The sequence below is a fragment of the Colletotrichum gloeosporioides genome, assembly GCF_011800055.1.
Source record: "Colletotrichum gloeosporioides strain Lc1 chromosome Unknown consensus_27, whole genome shotgun sequence".
Taxonomy (NCBI): Eukaryota; Fungi; Ascomycota; class Sordariomycetes; order Glomerellales; family Glomerellaceae; genus Colletotrichum; species Colletotrichum gloeosporioides.
The window spans coordinates 1013715-1039467 of NW_025544672.1; the positions used below are offsets into that span (position 1 = coordinate 1013715).

The window sequence follows — 25753 nt, forward strand, 5'->3', positions numbered from 1 at the left end:
ACCTATTTATATTAGGTCTTAAGGATAAGACCTATAGAGAGGGGACCTAATATTATAACCTATTATATATAGATAACAGTTAACTAACCTACTAGGCGTTAAGTAGCTAGGATAAGATATTTATACTACAGAATTATAAGAATAATAAGGACTTACTTAAAATAAAAGAACTATAATATAAGTTATATAATAATAAAAAGGACTAATAGAAGATAAGTAGTCTAATAAGAAGACTAATATAGAGATAGTAGTCTACCTTTAGGGACTACTTAGATCTTATTAGTCTTAAGATAGAGAGATTATTTAGGACTTATATATAATATAACTATAAGCTAAGTTTAAGGTTAGATTTCTATAACTCTTCAGCAATTAACTTAGTATTCATCCTTATAGATATTCTCAGCTTACCTTTACTACGAATTACTTATTAAGACTAAAACTAATCACCTTAGCCTCTAAAGATCTGATCTATAACTAGCCTATAACCTATAATTCAGACTATAACCTTAGTATACTGTTATAACGTGTTAATCCCCAGCTTCTGTTAGCAGACTCTACTATCAGATAGCTAACTATAACAGAATAATAAGGACTTACTTAGAATAGAAGAACTATAGTATAAGTTATATAATAATAAGATAAGAGAATAATTAGTAGAGTATAAAAAGAAATACTTAGTAATTAATTAGTATTACTAACTAATTATAATTACCTATATACTTAAGTAATTACCTAAAAGTAAATAAAAAATACTATTTAGGATTTATATATAGTATAACCTAAGTTTTATTTAAAGTTAGACTTCTATAGCTCTTTAGTAATTAACTTAGTATTTATCCTTATAAATATTCTTAGTTTACTTTTACTATAAACTACTTATTAAGTCTAAGACTAATTACCTTAGCTTCTAAAGACCTGATCTACTATTAGCTTATAACCTATAACCTAGACTATAACCTTAGTGTACTATTATAATATATTAATCCCTAGCTTCTATTAGTAGACCCTACTGTTGGATAGCTGACCGTAACATATAGCTTAGTGTTAACAAGGCACTCCAAAATGACCAGCGATATTTATTGCAAGTGCTCTAGATAATACTGATCCGTGTGGTAGTATTGAAGCTTATGATGTGGCGAGAGAACCCTGATATGGGTGTTGAGAGCTAAAGAGATCCCTGATCTCTCGTTGGTCAGATTGTGCTGCATTGGTAAGATTCACATAACCTGAGACGCCCCCATGAACTCCATGACTTTGATGAAAATCCAATATTCTCCTAACGACGTTCTTTAGTCTATCCGCCCTTGCTGAGCCCCAAATCCTTCGCGCTCTGCTGGAAAAAGGGGTCGACTGTAGCCGGCTTGCCAGCCGGAACAATGCTGTCGGCAACACAAAGCTGCGGGCGATTATTCCACGTTACATCGACGACACGCTTCCAGGCGGCCTCAGGCTGGGTCAGTGTCTCGTACGTGTAGAACAACCGGCAGTTTGCAGGCTCCCAGAGAAATTGCAGCGGTACCGTGGCGTTGGACATGGCGAAAGCGTTTTTACCGTTTACGGCGCCGGCGGCTTTGGGGTTTGCGGCGCGCTTTATGGCGTATGCTTTAGCTAGCTCACCGAGATCGCCGTTCTGTAGCTCGGCTTTCTGGTTCTCGGGTGCTAACAGTAGAGCTGATGTTGCATCGATGGTAATGTCATTGTATGAAAACAGCTGGGCACCTTCGACACCTGCGATCGATTGCATTATCCCAGTCTGGGGGCGACCGCCCATCACCGCAGTCTTCACGCCCATCTGGAGGATAAGGAGATATGAAAAAATGGTACATGTGGATGCACATGTACCGTCTGTGAGCAAAACGATGTTTTCGGGAGTGAAAACACTAGCAGGTGGGTTGGTCCTTGGGCCGGTTCCGGTGAGGTTAAACAGAGGATCTGGTTGATCCATCGGAATCTGCTGGTAAGCAGAAAAATTGTCGCCGTTTAATACAACTGGACGCAGAACCTGCTCTAAAGAGGTAAAGGCTACGCGATCCGGTGTGAACACGCCTTTTGGGAGAAGGTTGCTGAGAACAGGACTTCCGCGTAGGTTGCCCAGAGCCTTATTCTCTTCGGGGGTCTTGGGTTTGAAGTCCGCAGGAATAGCAGCAGCGAGCCTCGCGAGAGTATTGACACTGGGCGGTAGGCGCAAATTATTTGCCTGAAAGCGGCTGACAGTAGGAAAAAGCTACAGACGAGGTCAGCAGTGCACGTTAGGTGAAGCCATAAGAACTTCGTCCACTCACTTGGGCGAATAGGTCAAATCCAGCCAGGATAAAGCCGCCGCCATTGGCAGTGACGTCGATTACGAGCTTCTTCTTCCCAGCCTTTTGACTGGCGGCCAGGAATTTCTCAACAGTTTGTTGAAAGTCATTCAAGTATGCAAAGCTGTCGACCGTCTCTGGCGGAGCAAAAGAAGAAACAGCTAGTACAGCAACGTCATCGTATCCAGTACCGTTCAAAAAATACCCTGCAGTCGCGTTGATGCCCTTGTCCCGAACTTCAGGGACCGGATAGCCGTCTATAGGCGTGACCATCGGTGACAGCGCCATTGGGCTCTTGGCTCTGGACTGCGTCCTTATGTTCGATGCCTCAGACAATACGTTCGTGGAGACCATAACAGGATTGCAGAATTTATTATAGTAGTCCTCGCCGTTCTTTATGTCGGTGAAGTTGGTGCCCGGACGGATAACGGCAACACTTTCTTCAGAGCGCTCCTCGCCATTTTCATACGTCAGAGTGAGCATCGGGCCTTGAAAAATAGGCGAGGCAGCTAAGATCATAGAATTCTGCTTGGTTGCGTATGAATTGAACTGAGAATTCCATTGTGAATCGGGATCTTGAAGACCACTGTACTTGAGGTTCAGGTCTGCGATAACGACGTTGGCGTCTTTGCCATTTATCTTTGTAATAGCTGGTGCAGATGCGTTCTGACGAAGTTGCTCTGTGGCTTGTTAGTAAAAGCAAAGTTCGCTAGAGAGTTGTAACGTACTAAGATGGTACAACTTCGGAACCTCGACCCCGTCGCGAGATATTGAGACCACATCAGTGACGAGACCGTTCCGAAAACTGAAGGTTTTGAACATATCGCCCCGAAAGACAAAGTGGCCATCGTGAGCCGATGAGATCAGGTCGAGAATGTCCAATTGGAAGTCATATTCGCTTTGGTACTTGTTGTTGGCTACCTTGTCTCCAATGGATTGGAAACCGCCTTCAATGTCGACTGCTGGAAGTTTGTACGAAGCCGGGGGGGTTTTAAGAAAAGGAAGTGTGCTTTGAAGTTGCACATACGTCTTCAAGCTTTTGAGCAGTTCTTTGGCAGGGTCGGGCTTATTTGGAACAGATTGCAAACAGTCGAAGGCAAGCTTTGCTGGCACTCTTGGGAGGGCTATTCATGAGTATCAGCAGTGGCCTCAGCAGAACTTGAGGCACCAGCCCCTTTTCTACGTGTAAAGATCTTGAAGGAATAAGGACAGGAGGGCCCGTGAATTGACGTACCTTTCGGCTTGTCTTGTAAAAATTTGTTGACCGTTGGCTGCACCATTGCGCATGCGCTCTCAGGGGCGCTGCTGGCCACGAACGCCTTCCCCGAGTCTTCGATGGCGAATGTATCATCGTTCAAGAAGTTGAATGTGCGTCGCGGTAGCAGGCCCGCAATCGCCAGAACGGCGTAAACAAGTGTCCACCAGATAGTGGTCCTCATGTTGTAAGCGCATGTATCGAGTCACACGTTGTGTCCTTGCTACAGGTATCGCACGTTGCACAAGCCGTCTGTACTTTGGAATTGGAGGGAAATATGTCGTCGTCATAAAAAGAACGTCGGGATGGGGATGATGCTACAAAAATGCGCCGTGGTAGAGACTTCGGGTCACGACTCAAATTAGCATGGTTTCCCGAAAGCACCGTAAAGAGCCCCCTCCCCTGGAGCAATGTTTAACTTGGCGTGCTCATCCTGAAACGCTGCTGTTGAAACTAAAGTATGGTCAAACACCAGCTCAAATTCGCTTCATCCCATCTTCTTCGCCAACATCCAAGCCAGGATGTCCTTATCGCATAAGGAAAGCTTAATCACATCAAGATTAAGGGAGACTGTACTTAGATACCTACTCATTAGGCCACAAGAAACACAGAAGTGGTAGAAAATCAAGCAACGGACAGTCGAGTGAAAGAGACATGCCACGCCTTGTCCGTATGAGCTAGGCAACAACACGAACGTGAATCAGATAGCACACAAAAGAACAATTACTAAGATACTGAGAGGTTCAATGAAATGACGAGTCGACGCAGCAATGCGCTAGGTTGCGGCTTAACGCAACTTTATCTTCTTCCCTGAAACCGCTCTGCCACGCACTCCGCTCCACCCACTAGCCGGCCAATGGGGCCAGGGACTACTCTAAACCATCGATTAGTAGGAACCCCGAAAGCCACGAGCAACAAAACTTTCTCGCGCCTTTCTTGTAGGTATGAGTCCATTCTGGAAGTTGAGGCGCGTCGTTAGATTCCTGTGGGCTGGATATCGGCAAGTTGCCCTCTCACACGACCAACCCATGGGAGCAGCTGAGTAAGCGAGATCACTTCAACCACGGCTCGGAACGCTTTTTAAATACAGATCATCATTAACCCCCTAAAACGTGACGTGCCGGTAGACTGTGCATGGAAATGACATCTGCAGTTCTAGTGAAAGGTGAAGCGAATTTCCCCAGTTCATCAGACCATTGTTCATTTCGCTGAAGTACGAGGTCCGGTTGATTTCACTGGCTGTTTTTCAGTTTCCTTGCTCTTCTCCGCCTCTTTCCTCTTGGAAGATATTTTTGTTGTTAATGCTATGCCCTTCACCTTTGTAGGCGTTGCCTTTTTCTGCTTCTTCTTCTTGGTTCCTCCAACAGCCGGCTTTTCTGGAACGGTAGGCAGATTGGTGTTTACAGGAGCTTTAGACTTGGCTTTCCCCTTACGATCTACATTCTCCTTTTCCATTTTCTTGTCTTGTGACTTCTTCGTCTTCGCTTTTGTAACCAGGGTTTCTCCACCGTCCATATTCTTCTTCTTCTTGTGGGGCTCAGCTCCGGACTCATTAGGACTTTGGGCGTTCAGTCCTTGCGTTGACAACCCGGGTGTTACCTCAGTGGCTCCCGCTGCTTTGCCCTTGGACAATTTCTTTGAAGTCGGTCTAACTTCTCCCTTTCTTTGGGCAATAAATTGATCCACTGAGGGCGTGATGGGCTCGACCGGTGATGGTTGAGTCTTCAATGTCGTCGGAGATGTTAAAGCTTGCTCAGCAGTATCTTTCGTCTTGGGTAATTTCGCAAGAATGGCCACCTTTGCTACTTCTTCCCTGTCGGAGACCTTGGGTGAATCTATTCCTACTGCTGCCTTCGGAAAAACCGGAGCATCCAGCATATTCTTGTTGGCCTTCAAAGCTTCGAGCTTTTTGCCCAAGCCATTGGTGATGATGTTGTCGGTAGAAGGAATCGCTAACTTGAGATCACAACACTCTTCGGGTTCGATTTCGGTAAAATGCATGGAGATCGAAGGAATTCCAAACATACTTTGAACCACTAGAAGGGAGGAAATCACCAGAATGACCAACGACAACTGCGAGGATATGCCAGCGCAAATTAAAACCCCGCAAAGGAATATTGCCGCAGAGCGAGACTTAGGATTTTCGCTGCCGACAAACCCATAGGCTGCCGACGTGATAGCCCACTTTGGTAAAGCTGCCTACTAATCAGGATGTCTTTCAGGTATGAGGCTTTTGGACGGGTGAACTCGTACGTATGTTCCCATCAACACCCCTCCAGGTATGCTTGGGGCATTTGACACGCCCGAAAACATTCTTCCAGATGTCCTGATGATCCTGTGGAAATATCTCATACGGTGGAAACTCTTTAGCGTTCTCGATTGTTGGATGTACTGCCAGGATTCGACCAATAGGTCGATTTCCAAGAATGCCCTTGAGAACGGGCTCCTCAATGTCCTGGTAGGCTGTTCGTCCATGTGGATTGAAGCGAGTTGGCGGGGGTTGCGTCAGTACGGTAGCGACATTTCCTTGTGATATACGCCAGGAGAAGATGAGTGAGGTGCCCCTTATATATCTCCCCCATTCTTTGGTTGATTTCTGGCTTTGGAGACAGGCAGGACTTTGAGGATCCATCAAAGGTCCCATAGCAATTCTTAGAGTCTGCATTCCGTGTTCTCGTGCGTAAGAGTCAACCAGGGCGTACTTTTGACCTAATCCTGTCCAAAGAACCTGTTTGTCCGGTATCCAGACCGGCTCGTGAAACTGGTCAAGTATGCCACAGGTCTCTTGAAGAGTGAGATACTGAGGCCATACTGTACAAATGAGAGACTGGAGGTCCAAGGTCTCGCGATCTGGCCAATTCCTTGGCCAGTATATCATGGCTGTCGAGGAGAAGGATTCCATGATCAAATGGGACTGATCTCGCGTCTGGATCAAGCGGGTGTGTGGCCATGTGTGAGAGTTGGAAAGCGCACGGCAGGGCAGAGGGTGAGGAAGGGCCTTGGAGAGTGTTTATACTCTGTCACATGCTGACTTATACTTCTAGCTCAATTGATTTGGAGACCCAAACCCAAAAAGCAAGACCTCAGCCGATATTGGCTTCCTCATGTTAGCTGGACTCCACGAAAGGCTCCGGATGAAACATAGTGCGGGGTACGAGGGAAGCTGTAGATAGGCCTCCCACAATTCGCAAATGAGGCTGTTACTTCAATCATTTACGCCTCGGCAACATGGATACTAAACGTGAAGAAACCAGTAATTCAGAGATCAAGAAAAAGCAGCAGTGGGCTGCATTCACGCTATTTCATATCCTCCCTTCAAAAAAATATGAGAGCTCTCGTCGGGGGGTGGTGGGCTAATGTGAAAATGCGATTAACTGAGAAACGTCAACAGCTGGCCTCAATGGTGGATTGAGTAGTGACTTCGAACTACCCCGCAAGTTTCTGTCCGTCCACTGGCTATGTTCCACTGGCTACGTAGTTGGGTGCACCAATAATTGTGTTCTCAATACCCTCTTCCACTTTGAAGTTCGCTGCAGGGTTCGTGCGGTGGCGCCATAGGCATAAACGGATAGCCCTGCCCGTTATCAATACTCGCTACTGGGGCCTCCATTAAGGAACGAGACACCTCTGTCTGTTATGGCGTGCAAACGTTGGGATTCAACACGGCGCTCTGTCTTCTTGGATGTTTGTGGTAATCTAAATGCCGGACTGGAATACTTGGATGCGGCTAGATCAGAAGAGAATGCTACTCCTTGTCTTGACGGGGCGGGTCAAGTACGGAATGAAACCCTCAGCATCGGCGCCCGTTGGTGCTCGGCAGTAATTAATCAGACAGCTTAGATATTGATCGACCACACACACAGCCAAGTTGGTTGGATCTTCAAGGGTGTTGGTAACGTGACGGGGGCGAGGCACGCTTCGGGGGCCAAAACTCGCAGACGATTCTTGAGCAGCCGCAGCCAACAGCATTCAAGCAGCCCCCGCGCAAAAATAGCTACCTGCCGCTACAACACCATCAGAATCCTTGGCTGCTGGCCTGTTTTCAGGACCGCCTCTGTACAACGATGTCTCCGCACAGATTACTCACGAGCCCCGCGCTGAAAAGAATTGGCGAAGGTTGTCGCATCACTTTCCAACCCACACGCAGCTTCCACGCAAAAGCTGGAGAAATGATGTACGTTGGCAAACTGAAGAGAAACATCAGAAATAAAATCCAATACTTGGAAAATGCCATAGGTAGGTCTGAAACATCCTTTCGTTGATGCTACTTTCCGTACGAATGTATCTGTTGAAGCAACTTCAGTACCTCAATCCTTCTCCGAAACTCCGACGTGATGGAGAAGTTCAGTCCCAAAACATCGAGACTATCGATTGACAGCTCTTTGGCCAGCCTTGCCGGTTCTGATCTCAAGAAAATCGACCACGAGACAGCGCGTACCGCATCGGTAACCCATTCGAAAGGAGGGTTTTCGCCGCCCGGTCCGGCCGATCTGAACCAGAGACATATCGTCTCAACTCCCGCGATATCTACTTTTCACACAGAGAGCAAGTACCACGTTCTGTGGCCAGCAACAAATGGTCTTGACAAGCACCTGAACTAGCGGACATACGACAAGCTCGTCGCAATCTGTGGCGGCTCCTCGCATGTTGATGTTTCCGACTCAAGGGACCTTGGTGTCATAAACTGGCGCTTAAGACTTACTAAGGAAGAGGTTGAACAATTGTCAGGTTGGCCAGAGGTAGGAGATACTGCTTAAAGTCGAGATGCGTACAGCTAATTTTCACGAGATCCCTTCGCCCGTAGGAGCCTCACAAGAATGCCCGGCGCGCAATGAAGGTGTGTACATCTGCTCAATGCAGAACTCCAAGAATGATAGTAACATTGATGCAAGGCTTTTTCATACCGGCCGGTCAAAAATGCATCGCGTGGGGAACAGACGAATGCTGGAATGATAATGATGTGGCAAGGCGGGGGGCCAGAAACCTCCTCGACGTTGTAGGGCACACCTCGCGTATAGAGGCTGCATATTGCGGCAATATTGCAGATTGTCCACCAGGAATTTTATAATGGCAGATAAGTATCCTGGATCAATCGACGCAGCGGAAAGCATACCAGAAGTACGTGCTCCCAACATTCCGTTTGCGATTCAGATCATGTATGATGCCTGAACATGGCCAGGTTCGTTAATTAGAGCTTGCAAATCAGAGTTTTGATTTCCCAGATGTTGGGGTTCCTCTACCTAACAGATGTAAAAGGGCCGTAAAACCATCCAAGCCTAGGTGAATGAGAAGAGATGTGGAGTTGGTCGGCGGGAGGACGGCTGGCCGCCCGAGACGGAGCTAGCACGACAGTATCAGGCAAATAAGAGGTATCCACTGCCTCTATTTCCTACGTTCTGCTTGCGAAGCGATGCGGAAGTCCCAGGGTCATGTAGGAGGAGTCGAGGGCTGAGCAACATGTGTTACAACCTGCAGGCACTGAGCGTGCACCGGTAGCGAAGTTGATGATACGCACGCTATTATTGGGCAAGACACGCTGTTCACCCGTAATATTCTGGTCTGCCACCTTGATATTTTGTAACTATTCAGGTCCCAATCCTGCCAAACACACACCTAATGAAAGTATGTCTGAATTGGAATGCGTCGGAGGTTTTGAAATCGCAATCACACCATTGCTAGTGGCGCAGCAAGCGGCAAGATGGAGGAAAACGCATCAGACCCCAAGAAGGTTAGAGACCCCCGAAAAAGGACTGCTGCGACCTCGGGGCCAGGGCAGTCGCGGTTCGTTGGATCTCTTCCTGATCGGCTGCATCTGTGGAGTAGATCGAGGTGGTGCTCGCAAGTGGTTCGGGACTCTTGATGGTCAAGTACCAAACAATCTCGAAAGAGTCCTCGAGGCTGTGGAAGTGGGGGCTGACAGGAATAACACACGGAAAGCAGCGGTCAATTAGGAGAATACCCCGAAAGTTGATTGGCGGTGAACAATGGCTGTTGGTGCGCATGAGCCGACACCAACGAACAAAGGGCACCGCATCCCGTTGTTTCGGCCGCTGCGGAGAAGGTGGTGTTGGGGGCGAGAATGCGGCAGGGTCAATGGAGGGGCAAAGGGGCAAAGGGGCCAGCGGCTACGACCAACGACATACGAGTCTTCACCGTGGTATTGATAACTTTTCAGAACGTAACACATCATACTTCGCTAGGTACCTTTGACAAGAAAGTAACGCCCAGAAGAGCCTTTTCGCAGGTCGTGGCGCGGCAGATCATTCTTCTGCTGCGAAGGCAGTTTCCTGCCCAATTTCTACTCACAGATGAGGGTGCGTCTGGAGCCCTTGTTACGTCCCTGACACAACATCACGCCACTTCCACGCTGCTTCTACACTGTCACATACTCTTACAACGCTGGTCCAGCTATGCTGGAAAGGCTCTCCAGCCATGAATCTTATCGGAAACTTGAAGAGAAGAGTCAGAGACTGTGTCCGGTATCTGACAAACGCTGTGGGTGAGTGTCGGACGGCACCGCGCTCTTCGTCAAACACAACTGAATTATGATACAGCCATACTGAAAGAGAAACGTGGCGATCCAATTCCTGCGAATACGTGCAGCAGAACAACGTCTTCATCGTTGGAAAGCACCCACATGGGCAAGCCTCGACAAAGAAACAGCAGTCGAAGTTTCCTAGATCCCGCACCACCCCTATCACCTACGATATTGAGAGCCTCGTCCCCGTCCCTCTCTGAGTCAGATTCCGAAGTCGAGCCTTATATTGAAAAAGTCTGGAGATGCATTTGCGACGATCGACAGCGATACAAGATAGCGCCGGCTGCAGTCGGTTTCGATCTGGAAAACAATGCACGTGCTTACGATAAGTTTCTCGCACTGATTGGCGACCCATCGGAGATCAAGACTTCTGAAACAAAGGACCTAGGACTGGATTGGTGGCAGGTTCCGCTCACCAAAGAACAGTTCCACGAAGTTCTTCTCTGGCCGGAGGTATTATCAAGGATTTCGGACTGGAGATGCGTGGGCTAATTCTGACCAGACTTCGGGTTGTGTAGACCGGAACCTTTGCCCAGTCCATGATCGACCTCAACGTACGCCGCTTCTAATATTGCAGTTTCGAGAATATTCACATCTGACAATTGAGACTTAGTGCCAGAACGTGAAGATCCTACAAGAAAGCAGTATATTGTCTGGGGCACGGATGATTGCTGGCATGACCATCAAACAGCCAGTCGAGCCTTCGAAAAGCTTCTCGCGATTGCTGGTTGTAGCTCCCGAGTTGAAGCAAAATACCGCACCGATCGTCCGTCCGGAATTGTCTACTGGCGGGCCGACCTTCGTGAAGATGAAATCCCAAAGGTTCAGGACATGCTAGAGGTATGAATCATGGAAAGCTTTGCGGAAACGGACGCTAATCTAACAATACTCAGGTTCGTCTGGTGGAGAGAACGAACTGGTTCCCTCAATATCCCGGTGATGAAATTGGCCTTCCATTGCCCCGTAGACTGAGACGGCCGATGAGGACTTAGACTGTGCTTACAGCAATGGAAGATAGGTGGTGATTCATCAGAATTATTACTTGTGACTTTATGTACAAGTCCTCAAAATATGTGATGGGAATTCAGCGGGAAACTCTGCCAGCGAAAGGTTGTGGTTGGCGCGGGATCTGTACAATCTGAGTCACAAGGCAATCCCCAGGAAGCAAGTAAGTTAGACATAGAACACTAAGAATAAAGTTTGTATCTGTCATAGTATCAAGTTTTCTCGGTATGGCATGGTACTCAGTGACGACCAAGCTATTCTGCAGTATGGCACATCGTTTTCTTGCCCAAGGTTCCACGAGGACGCCAACTCCTCCTCACTCTGCGTTTGAATGCATGCAATCTCCTATTCGCTAGCCGATGCAGATTATCATTTCACGTCTTTCGGCATCTTGCTTGAAATAACTTACAAAGCTGCGACTTTGTTTTGTATGGCCCCGCCCCCATGAGCATGCACGCAACTATTTTTGCGATGCCCAAACCAACAGCCAATTTCTGGCGCCAGATCTGGGGGCGGACTGTGGCCTCATGCCTGTGATATGCCCCCAAGGTGTATTCGCTTGCGTACAGATACGACAAGACCATCGCCTGACATGCGTCTTGGGCTTGGGCCAATTTCAGAACCATGGCCGAGAAGGTCGCCAACAGGTTTAGACATGAGGCCTTTCGGGATGATGTTCTGGATGAGTGTCCGGTTTTGATTTATAAGACCCCGAAGTCCTTAATCTTCTTGCAGGAAATATAATATCAAACCAAACATTGCGAAGACCTTTTTCGCACCCTCCTAAGGTTGCTTCATTGTCAAAGCCAACTTTTTTACGCTTGCTATCACTGCCGTCAGGCTTCGACAAACATGTTAAGAAGTCAAGGCCAAACACTGCTTTTCTACTGTCTAGCAGTGTCTCTCACTGCTGCTGTCGTTGCTTCGCAAGAATGCGCCAAAGGACAGTACTGGTGCCAGGACCGCTGCGGTACGGACCGGGATACTTGTTGCGAGACCCCCAGCTCAAAGCATAATCTCTGCGGCCCAGGTTTGCACCATCTCCTGTCAACATCGAATCGAGCCAAACTAAAGTTGTTGCAGGTACAATTTGCTGTGGATTCGGCTGCTGTCCTGACAGTACCTTCACTTGCAATGCCGACTTCAGCTGCACTGGGCCCGATGGCCAGATCATCCCCCCTGTGCCAAATCCCGATGAATCTGGCGACCCGTATCAAACTTCCATAACTGTCGGAACTCTCTCTCAAGACGCTCCTTCCACCACCAACGTAAATAGCCCTACGCATTCTTCAGCACAGCCGAGCGACGCCGCCAATTCCACCCTCGTCTCCTCGGAAACACAGCCGAGCACTATGAGAACCATTCACTCAAGTTCTCCTACGGAATGGACGATGCCCTCGGCTACGGTCAGCAGCGAAACTCTCTACGCCACTCAGACCGAAAATGGCAGTGGAACGCTCCCATCGCCTGGCACAACCTACGAGAGTCCTACTGAGACCACGGTATTTCCACCCAACTCCCTGACATCTTTACAGACGCCCGATGTCACTTCGAAAGCTGGGCCTGTGGTTGTGATCGGGACGGAGACCTTGACACTCCCCGAGGTTATCTCATCAACAACTCTCACTACTATGGATCAAACTTTCACTATTGCACCCCCAGTTGAGGGAGACTTCACACAGTACCCAACAATTGTTGTCATTGGATCCGAAACCGTTACTCTACCCCCAGTCTCAGAAGCGACCACAATGGTCACCTTGGACTCGACCTTTACCCTCTTACCACCAACATCTCCCAGTCTCACTTCTGTATCAAGATCTCCTGATGGAACCACAGCTCCAACCTCGCCAAATGTATCCAATACAACTCATGCACCGACGGCACCACAATCAACAGCTTCAATGCCCCCCGAGACTACAGGCACCGCCATCAACCCGTCTTATCCAATACAGCCATCTTTGTCGCCGACGAATCCAAGATCGAATTCGACAGGATCTGTCATTGCTATCATAGGGACGGAAACCTTGCATCTCCCAACGGTATCCCTCCACAGCACCATAACTACGAAAGGCCGGACCATCACTCTCGTGTCTGGAGGCCCACCGACCATCACTATAGTCGAGCCATCCGAAGAGCCGTCGTCCACTGGAACATCGTCTACTGCGGATTTTGTCACCTTCACGTCATGGCCCCCACAAGCTCTCATAACGCCCGTCGAAATTAGTGTGAACAAGCCAGAGCCCTCAAAAGACAAAGAGGGCTCTGTCATTCCGTGTGACCTATGGTTCTTCTCGGTAGGTTGGGTACCAGTGCATATTTTGACTAAGTTTGGCATGTTGATTAACCTGAATCTCTCTTCAAAGATTTGCATTCGCTTTGACGACATCAACATTCTCGGGTGGAAGGTGTTATTGCCACCAGGAATATATCCTCCGTAAGAAGAAGCCTTTATTCCGTTTACGCAATGGTACTAACTGGATACTAGGAATTTGGAGCTTGATCAGATAATCAAGCTTCCCCAATCGATTGTGATTCATGGAGAGTTGCCGCCATGGCCCAAATTCACGTAAGTCTTACGTATCTCTTATACAACGACTCAAGCTTCAAAGTCTAACAACACCACTTCATCCACTAGTGTTGGTCAGGACCATGTCCCTACATTTCCTTCCGAGCCTGAGCCCACCAAGTGTGAGACAAAGACAGCGTCCCTCTGCGCTACAACAACGCCAGTAGTCTTGTCGACCATAGAAGGACAACTGAGAACTTTGACGACTGGAACACCTACTTCTACCTGTGCCGAAATGCGCGGTTGTCTCGTTGCAGATTCCACTCATGAAGCAACCATAACGAAGACCGCGGAATGTGAGACTGCAACTGCCACCGACATCGTTGTCACTTGTAGTGGAAGCGGAACGACGGCTTGCTCGACGAAAACAGGATCTCCCAAAACAGGCTGCGATGTTACAGCCACTACGACGACGGTGTCCTGCACCCCGATGCCAAGCGGAGGCCAGAGACGGCAGGCGATTGAAGGCGCAGCTCCTGCGTGTCCTGCTAAGGATCAATACATTGTTTGGCCGCAGGATGGGACAAGGACCCACGAGACTTCAGCCGTTGTCATCGAGATACAGCGCATCATTTCTTTGGATGCTCAGATTGTAGTCTCGGATACTAAAGATTTGGGTGTTAACTTCTGGCGAGTGCTCATGGATTCGGATCAGGCAGATGAAGTCAGACATATTGCAAACGTAAGTCGGAACTGTAAAACAAGTGAGGTTTTACTAACCAGGATATGTAACAAGGTTGCATCTGTTTATCGAGAATGTACATCAGACTGTTCAGACCCGACGATACAGGATTCGAAGATTTCCTGGAGATACCAAAGCCAATACCTTGACGAGCAAATTTACGCAACAGACCACATCAAGCAGATGGCATATATCTCGGCAAACAAGGGGTCGGACGACAAGAGATACAATGAGCACTATTATTTCGACATCAGTGCCGGAGAAGATGTTCCTGTCTACATCGTTGACACTGGGGCTCAGATGGACCACATTGTGAGCTTAGCACCTTTATATGTCAGAATTTTCAAGTTGAGCTAACTCTAATGTCTAGGAGTTTACTTTGAGGGACAATGTAGCTTCCAAAACTGAATTCATTTTCATCGGCGAAGACTTCGATGGTCAGCAAAACCGAGATGATTCGAATATTCAACAGAATGGCGAGTGTGCTTCACCGGTGCATTGTAAAGCGCACGGCACGGCGATGTTGAGCATTATTGCTGGAGCAAATATCGGAATTGCGAAGAAGGTGAAGCCTATTATGGTACGCGTCCCACGACGTCAAAAGAAAGGAGGTGGTGCCAGTCCCGAGCAGTGGCTAAGTGCCTTGTCTGCGGTTGATGATGCCATTCCAGATCAGAGCGCTACTACGAGAGCAATTCTCTGTATGGCACAGGGCCATCAGTCGGAGAACTTTCGGAGAGATTGGGTGATGCAGAATAAGGGAAAGGTACAGGATGCTGAGAAGGAGGCCTTTGAACAATGGGCCCGGTTCAGGCTCCGCATGCACCGGATTCTCACCAGCCTCATCGCCAAAGGAGTCTTCATTGTCACTGGTTCTGGCAACGCTTTTGTGGTTAGTATCCCCCTCCTAGAGTCGTTAAATTAATTTCTAACATCTTGACGATTTAGTTGAACACCTTGCCCGCTGAATTTGCACCCGAACACCAGAAGGACTATTCTCTCTCGATCCCAGAGTTATTGGTTGTGGGGGCCGCTGACATAACTGACGGAAGTCGATGGTGGAAATCGGGGTTGGGGACATCTGGTCTGCCTCATATTTATGCGCCTGGGGAAAAATTGATTGTTGCTGAGGGAAACAAAGCCGCCTGGCCCAGTAGATTTGAGGACCGCGGCAAAACCACACAGAAAAGGCAGACTGGCGACAAGAAGAGCTTTTACAAATTCTCCCAGGGGACTTCGGATGGTGAGTACAAGTCTAAGTAAAGGTGACCGGACGGCTGACAAGACACCTGCAGCAACTGCGTACACGGCGGGACTTGCAGCCTACTTCCTCAAATTGCACCAGCTTGGACGTTTAGGTCCTGACGCAAAGGGAAATCCGCCTGATATGAGTCCAGCTGGGCTTAAGAGGTACATCATTAACAACGGCTGGGTGCGACAAAATGAGAACAACGACGGCGTATTGGGAATCTGGAATGGCGCGACTATTGAGAGTCTGGAGCGCGAAGGCTTTTGTCCCTACATTACAGGCACTACCAACATATTCCGACTTCGGCGACAAGAAGGCGCGGCCTTGACTGGGCAATGTGTCCCTGGCACTTCCCCAACAGCTTCTGCAGGCTCAACGCACAATCCATCAGCAACAGCAACACCCACAGGTAGCGGCACAGTGGCACCCACTGCCATTCCAACGACCTTCGTCTGCACCGAGGAGACTGCTGGCAAGTGCGCTCCCAGCGTCGTTTGTAGTAGGCCTCGGGTGAATGCCTGCGTTGATGGGAAGTGCGTTTGTATTCTTCCCGACCTACCAGCACCCAGTAGTTTTGTCTGCACCGAGACGACAGTCGACAAGTGTTCCCCTGGAGTCGTCTGCAGTGCACCTCAGACCAACGGCTGCATCGACGGGAAATGTGTCTGCGTCTTGCCCGACCTGCCTTCCAAGACTGCGGCTATCCAGACCACTCTGTCTACGGTCACTTCGAAGCCACCCGATCCCGTACCAACTCGTACAGAGACGCCGAAGACGCCTGTTGTAATCGGCGAGCGCAAGTGCCATGACGCTAGCATTTACACTGGTAAAACGGACATTTGGAAATCTTCGGTATACGATGCTTCATTAAGGGCCTGCACTGAGTGCAAAGCGCTTATGAAAGCCGATTCAGAGACTCTAAGGCGAGATGACAGTTGGGGCGGGGTCCGCTATGACATGTCAATCAGCTGGAAGTCAGGGTGCGTGTCGACAACCGAGTCAATCAATTGCACAAATCCTATGCAAGATAAAACAATGGTTCACAATACCGCCTGCGAGAAACTCTTCCAGGAAAATTGGAAAAATTGTGGGTTGACGAACTCCAAACAGGAATCGAAGTGCCATGGCTAACACACTTATGAATCAGGCACGGGTAATCAGGGCCGAGGTGGTTACATCGATGTTGGGTGCTTACGATATGACTTTACGCCAAAGTAACTGGAGGGTGGAATCGATCAAGAAGCTGCTTCATGAAGGATAGATAGGAACAGGTGACACTGTCTTGGTCAGACATACAACTACTGGGTAGATGTTTGGTGACGACAGGCGTTTGGCGACAAGCCAAAACAGGAGGGTACGGGAAGAGACGGAATGACTTCGGTCCGCTGTTTGTAGTTGGCCGTTTATGCCTTCATCAATATAAAAAATGTGATGCAGGTTCACTATCATTGAACTCATCACATGAAAAGACAGCAATGCGAATTGAAGTAGAAACGGTTCAGGCATTACAAGGAGTACAAGTGAATTGATCTTGACGAAAGAATATCGGCCGATCAGCTCAATATTCAAAATGTTCTTTGCTGTTGCCATTTGAATTATGGCAACTGACACATACAACGCAACAGTCTCAGCAATCCATTTGAGCGGCCGTAGTTTGGCGTTTCAACGCTCCACGACGCGATCCAACAGCGCCTGGTAGGCTTTACCATTTTCAACACTCTTGCCTGAGAAAGTACCCTTATCCAACTTATATCTCATTGAAACTCCAAGCCAAGGGCTTTGCGACCAGTCTCAATTCAGTACAAGGAGGTAAGGAAGCTCAACATCCGGTGTGTGGTTTTTGATGAGCTGTGATGTGTCTTGATTAATCATTGTTAGCTTTTCGGCTGAGGTTTGATGTAGCTGCCATATTTAGGCGAAGAATTCGTGGCGTCGCTTCCTTTTCTGGAGCGGGTTGTGTGCCACATCATAGCCGTATACGTCGATTTCCAGCTCGATGTTGTTCTATTTTGTTTGAACAAGTGGTAATGTTTTCTTTGCGGGCTGCGATTGCGTTTCTATTAGCACCTTACCTGGATGAAACCTATAGACCAAGGGAAGAACTCACCGAAGGACTCAGAGTCGCACTATGGGTTCATTGGTTGTGCGATCGATAGCGACAACTCTCTCGAATGTGTCGCTTGCGGTTGTCTTGTCTCGTGAAAGTCGCCTCGCAGCCACTATGAGGGCAACGTGGGCGTTCATGTTGGGCCAGCGGTTTGTGCTTGAGGTGATGCTTGATCAGATCCTTTCGGGAGTTGGTGGAGTACCGGCAGCCAGGCTCTTGGCATTTGTGTTTGCGAATTGGTCGCGTTTCTTTCGGCCACTTGGTGTTTAAAATCGCTGGATCTGTTGATTCGGGAGTCAAGGTCGCGAATGGCGCGACTGGAAACGTTGGGGCATTTATAGCGAAATAGTCGCGTCCCGAAGTCGAATGTGGGTGGTTTATAGCGAAATGGTCGCTTCCCAAAGTTGGAGGTGGGTGGTTTATTGCGATATAGTCGCTTCCCGAAGATAAAAGTTGTGTTGGTTGGAGTAGATATTGGAAATCAGCTTCCGAGACTTCGTTGGTTGAGTCAAGGCCGAAGTCATCATCCGAGTTGAGATAGGAATCCAAACTCCATTGAAAGAGTGGCGATGTAAGATCGAGGTGAGGGAATCCATGCAAGAAGTGAGAAGAGACTTGGTCACGGGAAGCTCCGTCTGTACTTGAAGGGACATGTGGTTGTTGGGAGAGGTTTGAAGATACGGTTTGGGAGGTGGTGTCGTCAAAGTTGGTGAAGGGGTTTGGGGTGACAAAAGCACACCAGGCTTGTGGGTCGATTGGAAGGGTTCAAAGGGCCGCCGCTTGAGGGATACGGCGACCCTTCTGAAGAGTAAATACAAATTCACCCGAGAAACCCCAGGTGATTGAGTTGCTGAAGAGGCGCGCAGCCTCTCGAAATCTTGATGGGTTGTGTTCAGTAACAGGAGAGAAATTGGGTGACGGTGAGGATACTCAACATCCCAAGTCTAGGGTGCTAAGGTCTCGCTGATAAATACCCAAACCTGGCACCCTGGCAACGCTGCTTTAGACTATCCCTGGCGACTCAAAAACAGGTCGGAGTCCGGTGGCTTGCAGCCTTCAGAAGTCTGGTTAACCAATACCAACTCATCCAAAGCGAGACAAGAGAGTCTTTCCGAGGAGTCCTGCTGCAGTATGCCGCCAAGAAATGATCGCCCCAATATTCACCGATTTGGTGCAGAGCTGAACGGCCGCGTAGCGGGTCTCACCAGGACTCCCCCATCCCCTGCAAGGACTCTCTGCGATGACAGGCTCGGCTGAGCGATTTAACGCAAGAAGTCTGGACTGCCGCAGCGCGCTAAACTCATGACGTCCGCGTAACCCGCGTTAGGGATCACATTCCTATCGAACGCCAACGTTGGCTGCCTGATGAAGTCCAGCCACAATACCTCACGCGTCGTTACCATCACGTGGACATTCCAGACTTGAGAATATTCGATCGCCAGCTTTGGGGTGTTGAACCCCTCGCGCCAGACCCAAACCCATTATTTTTTAATTCTTCATAGCCATCAGTCTGTTTACTGGTTGGCCATATTCAGCATATCATCGTATCCGCTCTCTGCAAGCCACTCTCTGACCAGCGTATCAGTGTACTGATCTGGCATACTGGCATCAAACAGAAAGGCCAGTGGATCTCCTTCCGCCACAGCCTGCTCTCGCCCCGTGTTCACCATCGTACTCTCAGCAGTCGCGCCTGGTGAAGCAATTGAAGGCCCCATTAGCTGGCCGCCTGCTGCTCCTCCCACACCCATAGTCAAATCGCCCAAACTAACGTAGCCCGCCTCACGGGCTCCTCCTCTGTTGGGGTTGTTGACATGCTGTAATTGTGACACATCGTCGCAGTGGTACCACTCTCTTGCCAGTAACTGGATTGCTCGCAGTGCCCGATCACTCCAGGCACACCACGCCGTCCTCAGATCCCTCAACGCGTCGATGCACGTCTGCAAGTGATGAATTGCCAGTTGCCTCTTGGGATTTGACGGCCGAGCATCGATGAGATGGATTATAACTGCCGAGAAGCATAGATGAACAGCCGCGATCGGTATACGACGCTATTCGGAAATTGTCAGCTCGGTTCGAATCATTTGGGCATCGTGCAGGAACTCATTGGCTGAATGAGAGAAACTTACCAGAGTGTACTGTTGCTTGTAAACCCTCAAGAGCCTGGCGATTTCTGCTGCTGAATGACGGCAAGTAGTCATGTGCTCATTTGCATATTCGTCATCAGCCAAGCTGCTTGTATCTTCGGGAGACGAAGCACTCTTGCTCACAGAACGTCTTGATTTTCTCTTTCGCATCAAGGGTCTGTGTAAGAGAATTAAGTGGGCATGGTACTGTATGCTAACGATATACGTCAGCTTCAGTCATGATCGGGATTGCATGGCAATGCTCACTGAAACAAGCAGATATGTGGAAGCATAGGTACTTTGGGGGAAGAAGGTAGGCGGAGGTAGCTAGGCAACGCTCGATAGTGTGATTGTAACTCGACATCGGCCTTTGTAACGATGTCCTCAATTTCTCTCGGTGAAAGTTTGCTGTTGATTGCGTATCTGACAATTGTCAATATGGAGAAAATTCTGCTTTAAGTGAGGGTCTTACATCATATCCATAGCCTCGCATGCAATTGTGTAAGTTTCTGATACATGGTGGGCTGTTGATGAGATGTGAGAGTGAACACCAAGAGTGCTCTCATCAAACGCCCCGCCAGGTGTCGGTTTCCAAGGCGTGTACTCTTCCTCGTTATCGATGCTAGGCTTCGGGCAAGTGATGCTTGACTTTGGTGTGCTGCTTGGTCTGCCCAACCCTAGCGAGAATAGTCTAGGTTTCAGTCAGCATTTGTCCCATAAACCCATTCCATGGCTGAATAGGCTCAGACGAAGCTCGCTTACTTATCCACGACATAACATCCCCACCACGTCACCTTTCTCGTATCGGCCTCATCCTCTGACAACAGCCCGGAAGTCACAAATTTTGAACAATCAAGATTTAAGCCAAGATTATGAGCCATTCTTGTTGCGTTTCCTAAAGGCTCTGTCAGTAGATTCGTACGGCTCTAGAAGTACGAAGGCATTTACCTGAGTATAGCCATCCGAGAGCCTCCTTGCCATCCGACATGATGCGAAGAGCCAAGAGACACGCGGCTTGAACAGTTGTGATCGTCGGCGCCTCGCTCTCATACAGTAGCAAAATCTTAGCATGCTCGCAAAATGCATCGCCGGCGGTGTTCGGGTCGTTTGGGTCTGAGCGTAGCTCCGGGCGATCCGAGTATCGTGCCGAAATGGCAAAGATGGCGGAGAGTAGTAGGGGTGAGCAGTATTTTCCCCCATCCTCGCCTTTGAAACTCCTCAAAAACGTTCCTTTGTGGATGACGTAATTCCATGGATTCTGCCATCGCCAGTAAATGTCGAGTAGGTGATTTTGCATGTCGTCGGATATTGTGACCAGTTTTCCTAACTGCGCGGCGGCCGCAATGCCCTGTCTTTGCAGACGGAGAGACGGCTCGTGAGGATCGGCTTCGCGAATTGGTTCTCGGACGAGGTTGTATGAGCTTTGTGATCCAAAATAGTGTACCTGGCCATCTTCAATCACGTTGAGACGCCCTACTAGCCCCGTAAGTTCTGCGAGAGGATCCTGCTCATCACCGGTGCTCTCATCGAGCTCGGCTCCTTCGGGCTCAATCGATTGTGTTTCGGGAAGTGTCATCGGCGGCTGCGACCCAAGTGACACGACCTGGGCCTCTAACAATCTTATCCGTGCTTGAAGCGATTCGACGTATTTCTTGCTCGGTGGCCTATCTCATCGTCAATAGCCGCGGTCTTGGCGCCTTCTTTCACTCAAGGAAGAATTCCGACCTGCGCTTATTTTCCGCATGCTGAAATTCACACTGAGTCCCTCTTCTCACACAGGATCCGCAGATCGGTTGTTGTCCATCACACTATTACCGCAATATCTCATTAGCGACTCATTCGGATCTCAACGGAGAACTCCGTGGGGCTGCGCTCATGTGTCCACAACTTACGCGCATCCGCCTCCCCCGACACGCAAGACACGCGATTGAGACCCGCTGCCTCTTCTTCCCCTCAGGCTGCGGCGCAGAAGCGGTCGGCTTAGACATGTCGTCTTATCGCGCCTTATCTGCGCGTCGTGAGGCTCGCTGAGGGCGTCGTCGAGGCTGGGCAGGGCTGGGCATTCAGAAAGTCACTTCACCGAGGTGTAGAAGACTAAGTTCAGATGAGCGTCCGCGTTGTGTCATGAGCGCCTAATAACAGAAATTATCACTACCTGAAACCCCCCACTCCGACGAATCAATCAGTGCTGAGTTATCTTTCCCCGCATATCCACTAACAATGCCTAGCCGAACTCTAACGAAAAACACAGCCTAGCGTCTCCAATATTCCAAGCGGTTGGATTTAAGACATTTCGAAAGGATCTCCGTTCCCTCCCTCCCTTGCAAGGAATTCATCGCACTCAGGGGTCAGCCGCGTAGTGGACAGGTCTGGCGGGGTACTTGTTGACCCGCAGACTCAGCTGGTCAGGGCGACAGTAGTGGCCGACAATGTCCAGGTTCTGCTTCGCCTTGGCCTTCTCAGCAAGATCGACCTCGGCGTAGAGGATGCCCTCCTCATTGGGCGGCAGACGCGTGGCGAGCTCCTGGCCCCAGGGAGAGTAGATCATGCTGAAGCCGCCGCCGTGCGTGGGGTGGTTGTTGGCGTATCCAAAGTCGTCGATGCGGCAGCGCGCAGCCGACTCGTCCTTGCAGATCTGCGTGCAGACCATGACGAAGCAAGCGCCCTCGAGCGCGACGATCTGGGAGAAGCGCAGAGACATCTCGTCGGTGATGTGGCCGGGCCAATTGGGGTCCGGGTTGCCGTCCTTGTCGTTGGGCTGGGGCCAGATGAGAGGCCAGCTGGCGACGTGCAGGTCGACATTCTGCTCGTACTCGTAGTAGCGGAGCATGGTCTGCGTGTGCTCCCAGCAGTTGAGGCCGCCGATGCGGACGTCAGGGTGCACTGTACTGGGGACGACGGTCTGGAGGGACTCGCCCTGGCCGTCACCCCAGTAGGCGCGCTCGACGTGGGTGGGCTTGATCTTGCGGCGGTGGTGGACGATGACACCGTTCTCATCGATGAAAGACTGAAGGTTATTAGTATTGCGGGCATTATCATGACCGAGGCGTAGAGAGCATACCTGTGCAATGTAGAGAGTGTTCTTGTATCGCTCACTGTATCCAAGAACAACAAAGACGCCAGCTTCCTTAACAGCAGCGCAGATGCGCTTCATCTCATCCGAGTCCTTCACGAGGGAGTTGCGGAAGTACTCGTCCATGAAAGCAGCGTTGTCAGTCGGGGACTTGGCCCAGATGCTCCTTTCCCGGCGCATGTTAGTCGACTGTCGACTACTTCTAGAAGGACTATGTCTTGCGACTGCTTACCAAGGATATCCGGGGATGAAGACCTCAGGGAAACCGACAACGTTGGCGCCCTCACTGGCGGCCTTCTCAATTAGAGCGATGGACTTGTTTACACCGCCCTCGAGGTCCTGCCAAGCAGGCTCGGCTTGGATAGCAGCAATCTTGAGCTTGGGGGCCATCTTGGTCTTTGAAGAGGTTGTTTTGGATGAAGGAGGTGGTAGGCTCTCTGAATTCTTCAGGCGAATGGAGAGGTATGAGGAGTCTTGGGAATCTGTAAGTGCTGATGCTTCGTCTGATGTCGTACTCATCGTGATGGAGGCGTGTTTAAGTATCAATGTCGATGATCCTGCTTCTCCTCTTTCTCCTCATCATCTTTATGATGCACCAGGGGGTTTATCATGTTTTAGATCGGTACAGCATTATCCTATCCTCTGTCGTTGATGCTTCCTCTCGCGTATCACACGCGTGGCGATAAACCCCCAAATGCCCATCATCTGATTCTGCCGGTCGACCATTACCCTATCGACTGCATGGAGGATCCGTGACGGATCAGCAAAACCCTTTGATTTGCGGCTAAACTAAACAGTCCTCCACTTCCCCAAACCAGCCAACACAGGCCGAACCCTGGCTAACGCATGCCGGACCTCGCATTATCGACGTGGGTCCCGCCCGGAAGAGCATTACCCTATCGGCCCCGCTGACGCGGACGTCAGTCTCCGTGCGGGGTACTTATCGCCGATCGTGATTCGCCCTCGCTCCGGCACCGAGGACCCGGTACGCCCGGTATCATCGAATCAACATCAGCTAGTTGCAAACCTTGGTTTTGAAGGTGTCACAGATCGTCTTCGGATGAACTGGGCGCTTCTTGGTAGATGCCGGCAGTTTATAAAAAGTCCGGACTGGGGTTGCTGCAGGACATGATGTGGTAATTGTTACGTTTGGATATCACCCCGAGTCATCCTTCCCCAGCTTTCGTGCACCTTTTCGAGCACGTCCTTTCACTTGTTCCAATCTTCACGATGACGGAGCTAGAGTCTGCCATTCCAGAATGGCTGCGAAAGAATCGCACGGTGCCGGCGAGAGCTCCGCCGGGCTTCAAGCCTCCGTTCGAGCTGTACACGTCTAGATTCCCAAAAGACACAAAAGACCTTGTAATGGCAGTCATCGGCGCCCAATGCGAACCAAATGTGAAGCACGATGGTTCGGCCTTGAGGACAATATCCGAATTCATTACCTCCAACTCGGCCACTCCAGGATCGCGTCCTGGCTTTCACGAGGTCGCAGCAGTGACCGACAACCGCGGCTTCTACAATCTCGCCGTGTTCGCATATTGGCCTAGCAAGTCAGCCTACCAAGAATGGTCAAACACCAGCGAATTCCACGATTGGTGGAGTAATCTTACTCCCAGCAACAACGGCTGGTTTCTTGAGGTCTTTTACCCAACAATCGATCGCCTCGAGACGGTGTTTTCAACACAATTACCAGAGGGTGCTGGAAATTTGAGGGAGAGCATCACCGGTCCCATCCAAGAACACGTCTATTGGGGGAGCATGCGCGACCGCCTCCCCATCACACAGACGGATGAACTTCTTGGGGATGCCGAGACTGTCAAGAACGGAGATTCCACCACGAATGGCACAGACAAGTTGAAGAGGGTGCGCATCCAAGGCAAGAAGAACCTCTGCATCATCCGTTCAGGTCAAGACTGGTCGGCTGCGCTCCCCGAAGAGCGCCAGATCTATCTCGACTCCATGGAGCCGCCCCTTACCAGAGGCATGGATTTCTTACGAGACCACGGGGATGAGGTCGGCTGTATCAGCTGTCGCTTCATGGAGGTAGTGGACCCGGTCACAGCTGAGGGTGGCACAGATCGCACCTTTTGTCTTGCGTACTTCGACAATCTCAGCTCCTTAGAAAGCTGGAGCAAAGAGCATAAGACACACCTCGCCATCTTTGGAGAGTTCGCCAAGTATGCAAAAAGACTAGGGGAGAAGATGAGTCTGAGTTTGTTTCATGAAGTGCTTGTTTTGGAGGCAGAGCAGCAGGTGTTTGAGTACATTGGTTGCCATGATGGAACCGGAATGTTGGGTAGTTGCTAGATGGAATTCTGTGGTGGCGATTTGCGAGTACCTTTGTGCCGACTAGAGAGGTCCACATCCCAAAACCCGGAGCAAGCTTGTTCTCCCAGACGACAATACATTGTGCACAACCTGATTACCAGCGGGTTCACTTATCAAGGGCAACCCCCACAATAGCTTATTTCACTACCAATTGATTGATTCTGCCGTCTGATACATTGACATCTCCAGACTGCTTCTCTACTGTCGCAGGCATTCCTAAATAATATCGAAGTCAACCTCCGAGGACGCTTTCATAGCTCCGCCATCCATGATTCCATCTACATAAGCGTCCCCAAGGAACCGGTATTGCTGTTCGAAAGGTCGCAGGATTATTGGTACCTGCGTACCAAATATGATAGTCACTTCATCATCTCTCTCGATAGATTCAGGCCCCAGCCCGAACCGTCCCCCTTGCGTCACAAATAACGTCCTCTTCCTACTCTGGCTGGCAGCCTGACCAGTGATCCTGTCACAGAAACTGTCCACCAGAGCTTGTTTGTCGATATTGCTGTCGGGTCCAGGTC

At 49.6% G+C, this 25753-nt stretch overlaps 7 protein-coding genes across 7 annotated transcripts; 2 read left to right on the forward strand and 5 right to left on the reverse strand.

Annotated features, from left to right (window-relative positions):
• Positions 1-1294: 1294 nt before the first annotated feature.
• GCG54_00007669 (Peptidase S41 family protein ustP) lies at positions 1295-3739 on the reverse strand (the record flags this gene model as incomplete). The annotated part of the gene is made up of 4 exons (XM_045407647.1): positions 1295-2224; positions 2283-2980; positions 3029-3424; positions 3535-3739. The coding sequence occupies 4 exons, from the start codon at positions 3737-3739 to the stop codon at positions 1295-1297; spliced, it is 2229 nt and encodes a 742-aa protein (XP_045267092.1).
• Positions 3740-4755: 1016 nt separating this feature from the next.
• On the reverse strand, positions 4756-5556 carry GCG54_00007670 (uncharacterized protein; the record flags this gene model as incomplete). Its single annotated transcript, XM_045407648.1, has 1 exon — positions 4756-5556. The coding sequence occupies one exon, from the start codon at positions 5554-5556 to the stop codon at positions 4756-4758; it is 801 nt and encodes a 266-aa protein (XP_045267093.1).
• A 217-nt stretch (positions 5557-5773) lies between these two features.
• On the reverse strand, positions 5774-6433 carry GCG54_00007671 (uncharacterized protein; the record flags this gene model as incomplete). Its single annotated transcript, XM_045407649.1, has 1 exon — positions 5774-6433. One exon carries the CDS (start codon positions 6431-6433, stop codon positions 5774-5776), a length of 660 nt encoding a protein of 219 aa, XP_045267094.1.
• Positions 6434-11950: 5517 nt separating this feature from the next.
• GCG54_00007672 (uncharacterized protein) lies at positions 11951-16726 on the forward strand (the record flags this gene model as incomplete). Its single annotated transcript, XM_045407650.1, has 8 exons — positions 11951-12128; positions 12182-13392; positions 13603-13664; positions 13734-14346; positions 14401-14658; positions 14717-15238; positions 15295-15589; positions 15642-16726. 8 exons carry the CDS (start codon positions 11951-11953, stop codon positions 16724-16726), a joined length of 4224 nt encoding a protein of 1407 aa, XP_045267095.1.
• A 2490-nt stretch (positions 16727-19216) lies between these two features.
• GCG54_00007673 (Nitrogen assimilation transcription factor nirA) lies at positions 19217-21813 on the reverse strand (the record flags this gene model as incomplete). Its single annotated transcript, XM_045407651.1, has 8 exons — positions 19217-19750; positions 19829-20003; positions 20093-20275; positions 20298-20516; positions 20588-20729; positions 20774-21489; positions 21533-21633; positions 21718-21813. The coding sequence occupies 8 exons, from the start codon at positions 21811-21813 to the stop codon at positions 19217-19219; spliced, it is 2166 nt and encodes a 721-aa protein (XP_045267096.1).
• Positions 21814-22166: 353 nt separating this feature from the next.
• Positions 22167-23417, reverse strand: GCG54_00007674 (Nitrilase; the record flags this gene model as incomplete). The annotated part of the gene is made up of 3 exons (XM_045407652.1): positions 22167-22832; positions 22887-23064; positions 23131-23417. The coding sequence occupies 3 exons, from the start codon at positions 23415-23417 to the stop codon at positions 22167-22169; spliced, it is 1131 nt and encodes a 376-aa protein (XP_045267097.1).
• Positions 23418-24128: 711 nt separating this feature from the next.
• GCG54_00007675 (uncharacterized protein) lies at positions 24129-25208 on the forward strand (the record flags this gene model as incomplete). The annotated part of the gene is made up of 1 exon (XM_045407653.1): positions 24129-25208. The coding sequence occupies one exon, from the start codon at positions 24129-24131 to the stop codon at positions 25206-25208; it is 1080 nt and encodes a 359-aa protein (XP_045267098.1).
• Between the last annotated feature and the right edge of the window lie 545 nt (positions 25209-25753).